At 42.5% G+C, this 8,193-nt stretch overlaps 1 protein-coding gene and 1 long non-coding RNA gene across 3 annotated transcripts in view; one reads left to right on the forward strand and one right to left on the reverse strand.

Moving 5' to 3' along the window:
- Window positions 1-1,008: 1,008 nt before the first annotated feature.
- LOC102195367 (uncharacterized) lies at window positions 1,009-1,790 on the reverse strand. The gene is made up of 3 exons (XR_312194.1): window positions 1,739-1,790; window positions 1,373-1,547; window positions 1,009-1,261 (listed from the first exon to the last, which is right to left on the reverse strand). It is a non-coding gene; the product is annotated as an uncharacterized LOC102195367 (long non-coding RNA).
- Window positions 1,791-3,144: 1,354 nt separating this feature from the next.
- Window positions 3,145-8,193, forward strand: part of arpc1a (actin related protein 2/3 complex, subunit 1A) — an 8,081-nt gene continuing 3,032 nt past the window's right edge. The window contains exons 1-9 of one of the 2 annotated variants that reach the window (XM_005750195.2): window positions 3,145-3,578; window positions 4,252-4,342; window positions 4,621-4,725; window positions 4,948-5,170; window positions 6,078-6,185; window positions 6,319-6,422; window positions 6,552-6,660; window positions 7,355-7,430; window positions 7,524-7,717. In XM_005750195.2, coding sequence (XP_005750252.1) covers window positions 4,279-4,342; window positions 4,621-4,725; window positions 4,948-5,170; window positions 6,078-6,185; window positions 6,319-6,422; window positions 6,552-6,660; window positions 7,355-7,430; window positions 7,524-7,717 — 983 coding nt within the window. In that variant the 5' untranslated portion in view covers window positions 3,145-3,578; window positions 4,252-4,278. The other variant, XM_005750196.1, reaches the window with a different exon arrangement.

The following is an 8,193-nucleotide window of genomic DNA, read 5'->3' on the forward strand; positions in this document are numbered from 1 at the left end:
CACTCGCGGGATTTCTGGCGACTGAACGTTGCCGGTGTTTCTCGCTGTTTCTCCGCTGCAGCAGGAGGACAGCCTCGGGTGTGAGAGTCAGAGTGAAACGGACCTCCTGCTGATCCTTGGTTCTCACAGGCTTCACCTGTGAGTCACTCTTTACAGAAGTGTGACCAGAGTGTTTGTGCTGCTGTCTTTTAGACAGACTCTCTGAGCTGGTGACGGGAGATCTGCCTTTCTGGGATGAAGGCAGCGAGCCTTCCCTTCTGTTTGCCCCTGACACTCCTTTAATTGTTGGCAGATTACTCCTGGGCTGACTCTTCTTCCCCAGCTGTTTCAAGTTCAAAGCCAGCCTCTCCTTCACTGAGCCGCCTTTGTCTTCTTTCAAAGCTTTGGTCACAGCAGATACAGATGAAGTGTTGTTGGTGGGTCTCTCCTTCCCAGAGAGTCCTGACACAGAGCGCGTGATGGACACTGGCGGTATGAAGGGCATTTTGGCAGCGCACAGCATCAAGTAGGAGAGGAGTTCACTTTTGCTTGTGAAGTGTCGAAAGAAAAAAAGAAGAGTGGACTAGGGAGGAAAGTGATTTCCTGACCGAGTTGAGATACTCTGATGCATCTTCAGCCATGCAAGGGTCAGCTGGCTGCAAGTGCGTCACTGCCTCGCAGATCCACCAGTGCTCCTCTACACAGGAATAACATTTCCTGATGCCTTATACCTGAGCTGTGAGTGGGAGGTTGTTGGCATGCTTTAAAAAAAAGAAAAAAAAGAAAAGGGCTTGTATGATGCTCATTACCCTGAGGCTCAAACATCTAAAATAAACCTACACCTCTAATCCTCCAGAGTGATTAGTGAGAGCACGTTTACTATGCACAGTACAGGTGCACATGCAGGCCTAATCCTCGCTGGATGTTTGGATGTGCAGTGAACAAACTATGCAAACAAAGGTCACTTGAAACATTAAGCTTTTCTCCCTGCTCTGCATTTTAAATAAAACAAAGAAATAAAGCTTGAAGGATTGGCACAGAACACATTTATTTAATAGGATTCTTACACAATTTGATTAAAACGTTTAAAATATCGAATTTTACACAACAGGAACTCGTGTGCTCTTATGTCTAAACGTGCATTTGACTCCAGCAATTGTGTGTTCACTCGCAGCACCGCTTCTTGTGCACGTGAAGAACCCGTCGACAGCGTGGACAACTGTGGTAGGCGTCCTTAAAGTGGTTTACAAAAAATGGAATCAGGCAGCAGCCGAGCACCAACCTGTGAGGCGGAAAGAACCACATGCTGATCTCTGACTTTTTAGAAATCGAATGTGTGATCGCTGCTGGGGTACAAAAAACAACCAGACTGAAGTGTTTAAATGCCTCTCACCCGCATAACACAAACACAAGACACACGAGCCACGCAAAAGTCCCGGCTTTAAAGGTGACCTCTGTGGTGACCCGAGTCCTGCAGGAGGGGCAGGTTGCCAGACCTGGAGAGCATCGCAGCTCAGCTTCATAGCTCACAAACTTTGCCCTGGGTGTACGTAAAGGGGCATCATACACTGTTGAGAAGAGGTTAAAAATGAATGCTGACATGCAACCTGAAGGGGATTGCTGCTAATTTTTTTTTAATGTAAAACTAAAGTAAAGTAAGTAAGCTAAAGTAATAAATTATTAAGCTATGTTTAAACTTAGCAGTGAGCAAAGAAAATGTGACATTACATATTCAAAATGGAGGTAGAAGAGCCTCTACCTGGTACAGCTGAGAGAATATTGTTGGGCAAGCAAACTCCTGAAGACGAGGAAGGCGGTTGTGGTGGCTGTGCTGGTGGTGGTGGACGGGTGAAAGGTGAGTGGACTTTGTAGACTTTGACATCTTGATCCGATTTACAGTCCTCTGGAAAAATGGATACACGGTGAGGTTTTTGTTTTTTTCAACCACAGGAAAACAGACTAAGCAATGCTTGAGATGAGAGGTTAGTTTTACCTGGTAAGAAGTATGGCGTAGGTGCAGGAAACAGCTTATCCACATTTGATTCCATTTAAAATGCCTGAGGGAGCGTGAGAGGAAAAACAAGAGAAAACTCCTAAAATGTGCCTCCTGTGTTTGCGTCCAGCAGGGATTCATCAGCAGATGTACCAGGTGCTGTTGATTGAATTTGCCTCTGATTGGTTCAAGAAGGTATTACCCATTGTTCAATAGCGCCATGAGCATGTTAAGCAGGTAGAAAGGTCTTTCAGCGCTGGGGCAAACCTTCCCCCAAACAGCCATCTTGCTTAGTTTTATTCCACTGGAAATTGGTAAAAAAAAAAAAAAAATTATTATTATTTTTTTTAACACCAAAGATAATCTGTTCTTTATGAGTAAGACCAGATGTGCTCTATTATGGAAAATAGAGCTCCTCATTTCTTTGAATGCTTATCCTTATCAGGGTTGCAGGGAGGAGCCAATCTATGCTTTTACTGCATTAACAGTGTATTTGTGATCATTGTCATGCTGAAAAATGAAGCCTGAAAAATGCCAATCAGATACTTAACAGACTCTACTGACTTCCAACATATTAATGAAGATTTGGCCAAAAGCTTCACATTTGGACTCATCACTCCAATAAGGCCTGGTGCCACTGATTTTCTGTCCAGTTCTTGTATAATTTGGCATACTTCAACCTTTTCTCTTCCTTAAGATTGACATCTTGATCACATACTGTTTATCTGTTATAGATGGTTTTTAGGCCTACTTCTTCTTTTGTCCTTCACTTGTCCAGTTTCCTCAAACATTTTAAGAACACACTGCCTATCATGCAAAGATATGCCAATTTTTCAGCCAAGAGCTCTTTGGTAATCCTTTCTTTGGTGGAAAAATACTGAAAAAAGCCTGGAGCACTGTTGCTCAAGACCACTTTAAAAAGATGACATGAAAAGCTAAATACAGAGAAACTAGGGGTGGGTCAAGAATTTTACAGTACCATAAATATTTAAAACCTGGTTTTAAAATTCCGAGTCGGTGATTCTGTGTTTTGGCACATCAAATCAAATCAAATCAAATCACTTTTATTGTCACATCACATGTGCAGGTACATTGGTACAGCACATGTGAGTGAAATTCTTGTGTGCGAGCTTCACAAGCATTATTCACACATTATCAGACAAAACACGCCATCTAAGCCTGATGAAGTCCTCTAGTCGTGTTTAATACAACACTGATACAACGGCCACAAGTCTGTGCTGTTTTGTAACCGTTTAAAGCACTCTGGGTAAAGCACCAGAGGAGCTCTTCTCGGGCTAGGAGTAACGTGAGATCTAGCGACGTGAACGAGGTTATTCACTTGAATGTAACAGCTAGCGTAATGATGCTAAGCTAGCTGTCAGCCTGGCATCCACGGGTTTTGCTGCAGAGTTTTAGCTACCGGATGCTCCCAGTCGTATCCTGCTGGCCGTCTTGACATTCCCCTCAACATTCCTGGACGAATTCGTGTCGACTGACCAGAGTCCGCGAATTCAGGTCCACTCCTAATCTAACCTTTCCCCCCGCTAGCGTGATTTAGCTCACCGGCTAACAAGAGTTCAACACTCGGGAGAACCGGACTGACGAGGTAAGTTAGCATATGGAGGCTAGTGGGATGGACAGGCTAATGGTCTAGCTGTCACCGGGAGTAAAGGCTTCTTGTACGAGGAAAAAATAATCTTAGAAAGGAGGCCTTCTGGTAAGCGTGTGGACACAGTCGTTGTCATTATATCCCTCAAAATTCCCCATCTTGTTATTAGGTCTGTGTAACACCGGCGAAATGTGAGCTAGCAATTTGATTGACTTGCTAGAAACGTTTTGCTAATGTTAATTTACCGAGGGAAGCAGCTGACCTAGTAATGGTAATATTACCGGAGCTAGCTTAGCAAGTCCGTACTGGTTTAGAAGAATGTTGTACGTCTGTTTGGGGCGAAAAAGGACTTAAGTGAAAGTCAGCTTGCTAACGTTAATTTGCCATTATTATTTAAGAGAAACTAGTAAAGAAAGCTCCTCGGTGACAGGGTTTATCTAAAGAATCCAAGCTAGCGGCTAACACGTACATTACGAGTTAGGGTGCTTTAAAAGTTAACAGTTAACTAGCTGTCCTATGTGAGCAGTGAACCAGCAGCTTCCATTATGTATGCTGTAATTTGTTTAGTTTTTAAGTCTTAGCAGTGAGCAAAGACTCCTGCTGGCTGGGAGCGTGTTTGCCGTGTTTTGCTTTGCTTTGTGAGTTTTTGCTGTGTGTTTTTGCTTCGCAGAGTTCAACTTAAGGACCACACCCAAACATGTCCCTTCATCAGTTTCTGTTGGAACCCATCACCTGCCACGCATGGAACCGCGACAGGACACGTAAGGCTCTGAGACTGTAGCTATGAGAAATGCTCACTTTAACACAACACATTTCAAGGTTAAGGTCTTAAAGTCTTTGTCTTCATTGGGTGGTCAGATCACAACTACAAAGAATGCTGTTAGAGCAATTTCATCTGAACAGAGATAAGATTGACTCAGTTTATTTTGGGTAACACAGGTTGGAATTTGGCATGTATCAGAAAACTGGTCTAACTTGTTTGTTATCTGTGTGCTCATCCTGTTAACCAGCTGGTTTCTTCTGTTTTGTTTTCCTTCAGAAATTGCCATTAGTCCCAATAACCATGAAGTTCATATCTACAAGAAGAGTGGCAACCAGTGGGTTAAGACCCATGAACTGAAGGAACACAATGGCCATATAACAGGTGGTTAATCAGATGTTTTTAAGACTGATCGTTTGTTTTACTTATTTAACGTGACGTTTCAGTCCACGTCTCACCCAACATGTCAGTAAAATTAATGTTTCTGAAGAATTCTTTAATAAGTAAAACCACAGCTAAGGTGGGATTGTGTGATCCTAAAGGGGTTTCTTTTTGTCTAAGCTATTAGTAGAGTTGTTAGTGACTGCTTTATTGGCTGTGTTATAGGCATTGACTGGGCTCCCAAAAGTGACCGCATAGTGACATGTGGAGCAGACCGTAATGCCTATGTGTGGTCCCAGAAGGAGGGGGTATGGAAGCCCACACTAGTCATCCTCAGGATCAACAGAGCGGCCACCTTCGTCAAGTGGTCTCCATTGGAGAACAAGTTTGCAGTGGGCAGCGGTGCTCGACTCATCTCTGTCTGCTACTTTGAGTCCGAGAACGATTGGTGAGACTATTAATCCAGCAGTGGCATGATTTAAATGCACTGATGTTCTGGTGAATGTTGTGAATAATGTCTTTCTTTGAAAGTGCAGCATTTAAGTTCAGTATTGCCATTTATTTGAATTATTAGTGCATTATTTTGAACCTATACGTCCAGACCAAACTGCTTTACCTCAATTTTCACACCTGCTTTAACAGGTCAGAGCAGCCACACAGCCTGTGTGAAACGCTTATCTGAGGTGTGGCTTGAACTTTCATACAGAAGTGCGTCATCAAGAGTTGGGAGGCATGTCTCTCTCAGCAGTTATAGACTGTGAAAAATTCTGTTGGTAGCCACATTGACTTGCTACCAATATCATTACAGAAATGATACTTATCATTATAGTTATAATAGCGCTACACCTGTAAATGTCATGAACACAAAAGTAGAGTTGAATTTCTTTCGTTGGCATGTTCTGATAGCATTTAAAGAAGAATGAGGGTGATACATGTGTGCTAAGCAATCACAACACAAACCCAGTGAAGGCTATAATTATGTGAGGACGTTAACAGAGCATTAGGTGAAGGGCAGCCTTTCTCTGGTGCTCTCTACTTATCTCTGGCGCAGAGAGAGTGCAGTGCTGCAAGGAAGTCGTCATGCAAATGTAGAGGTAGGGGGTGTGGTCCAGTTTAAAACAAACTGGGAATTGAATGTCTTCACCTAGTGTAAGAGCAAAGCGTTGCATTCCAACCAGCTGATGAAGATACACTCCCAGGATTAAAGGACTTGTTTTTTTTCCTCCACCCTGTACTTATTACTTCCCTTTTATTTTTGCTGTGCCTCATAATTGATGAGTCGTTTTTTTGTTTTTGTGGGGTTTAAATATTTACATGTCCTGCTATAAAAACTTTGCTTCTTCGTGTGGTTTTAGGTGGGTTAGCAAGCACATCAAAAAGCCAGTTCGCTCCACCATCCTCAGTCTGGACTGGCATCCAAACAATGTCCTGCTGGCTGCTGGCTCATGTGACTTCAAGTGCAGGTAAAAGATGGTTCAGGAGATGAAGATTAGAGTATTGAAAACTAGCTAGGCGGCTTTGTCCGGTTTCAATTTCTGTTTTTCATGCTGTCTTCCAGCCCGCTTCCTTGCTCATCTCTCCCTCTCTGGTCTCTAGGGTGTTCTCAGCCTACATTAAAGAGGTGGAGGAGAAACCAGGCCCCACACCCTGGGGCAGCAAGATGCCATTTGGGGCTGTGCTAGCAGAATTTGGAGGAGCAGGTCTGACACCCCCCTCTGCTCCCCCCCCCCCTTTTTTTATTATTTATTTATTTATTTTTAGCCTTGTCGATATTCTTTTACAGTTGCTCTGTGAACTTACCAATTTGTGTGTGTTCTGTGCCTTCTTAGGTGGAGGGGGTTGGGTCCACTCTGTCTCTTTTTCAGCTTCTGGTAACCGTCTGGCCTGGGTCAGCCATGACAGTACTGTCACAGTGGTGGACAGCTCTAAGACTGCCAGGTATGTTTAGTTGTTACCTGTATTCTTCTAAAATACACATGGTTTACTCATTCTTTATATAAGAAGTCAGAATTAAAGCTGACTTCTTATATAAATATATATATAATTATATACACAATTATATATAATGGTGTCGCCTGATAGATGTTGGGTCTGAATGTCAGCACATCTCGTGAAATTAGAGTTGTCTCCGCACCTTATTGTGGGATTTGACAGATTCACTAACAGCGATTATGCAAAAAATGCAAATGTAAAAAAACAACAACAATCATTTCAAGTGAGTAAGTTACAGAAAATAATGCAGGGGGTATAAACACAATTTGCACTTTGAATTCTTAACATTGACCACAAAGGGGCAAATGTTGTGGCCTTTAAAGCAAACTGAGTAATGCCATAAAGAGATTACCATTGTTGCATAATCATAAAGCAGTTAGTGAAGTGAATCCATCCCAATCTCATCTGAAACAAAACCCTTTTCATTCATTTAAAATTATCCCACACTCATCGTGTTGCCAAAGATACCCATCCCATATTTTTCTTTAATATATATGATTTTTTTTTTCTTTAGCTACAATTAATTTTGGGGTGTTTTAAACTATAGTATTCAGTAGCCTGTGCCTGTGTTCTCTTTATCTTTTTAAGTGCAATCGAATCAGCCACTCGGACCATATTAATTTATTTTGTTTGTGTTTAGTCCTTCACAGCTGAAGACGGAGTTCCTTCCTCTGCTCAGTGTCATTTTTATTTCAGAGAACAGTCTAGTAGCTGCGGTAAGAATAAAGCATATGGTGGCTGCATGTTCCTTTGCACAGATTTCTAGTGATCCAGGAGCGCTGTAGTAACTCTGCTGTCTCCCTCCTCAGGGTCACGACTGTTGTCCGATGCTGTTCCGTTGCGACGACGGTGGAGCGCTGACGTTTGTGACAAAGCTCGACCTCCCCAAGCAGAGCATCCAGAGGAACATCTCTGCCATGGAGCGCTTCAGGAACATGGACAAGAGAGCCACCACTGAGGACCGCAACACTGCCCTGGACACACTGCACCAGAACAGCATCACGTAGGTCACCCAGAAAACTAATGCACGCATGGGTAATGCAAACATTTTAATGGTAATTTTGGAGACTATATCCTATGGTGCAGTTGAATTATATTATGAATCATATTCATTTTAACCAACACCCCATCTCCAAACTTTAGCCTGTACAAAACACAGATGGGTTTTAATGCTGGGCTCTAGTATTTTAGTTCATCAATACTAGCTTGCTGGTAAATGAGCACTTAGTGTTGAATCAATGCTGTTAGGCATCACATGTTTGAGAAAACAGATTATTTTAGGAGCTTTCCATTGTTCTGCATCCACTTCTATTATTATTATTTCTATTCTTTATACATAAAAACAGGTTTTGCAACAACCTTACATACTCTGTTTGAAAAGTATATACAGTGGGGCAAAAAAGTATTTAGTCAGCCACCGATTGTGCAAGTTCCCCCACCTAAAATGATGACAGAGGTCAGTAATTTGCACCAGAGGTA

Source organism: Pundamilia nyererei, unplaced genomic scaffold, assembly GCF_000239375.1.
Source record: "Pundamilia nyererei isolate P.nyererei 1_Seehausen unplaced genomic scaffold, PunNye1.0 scaffold00265, whole genome shotgun sequence".
NCBI classification, from domain to species: Eukaryota; Metazoa; Chordata; class Actinopteri; order Cichliformes; family Cichlidae; genus Pundamilia; species Pundamilia nyererei.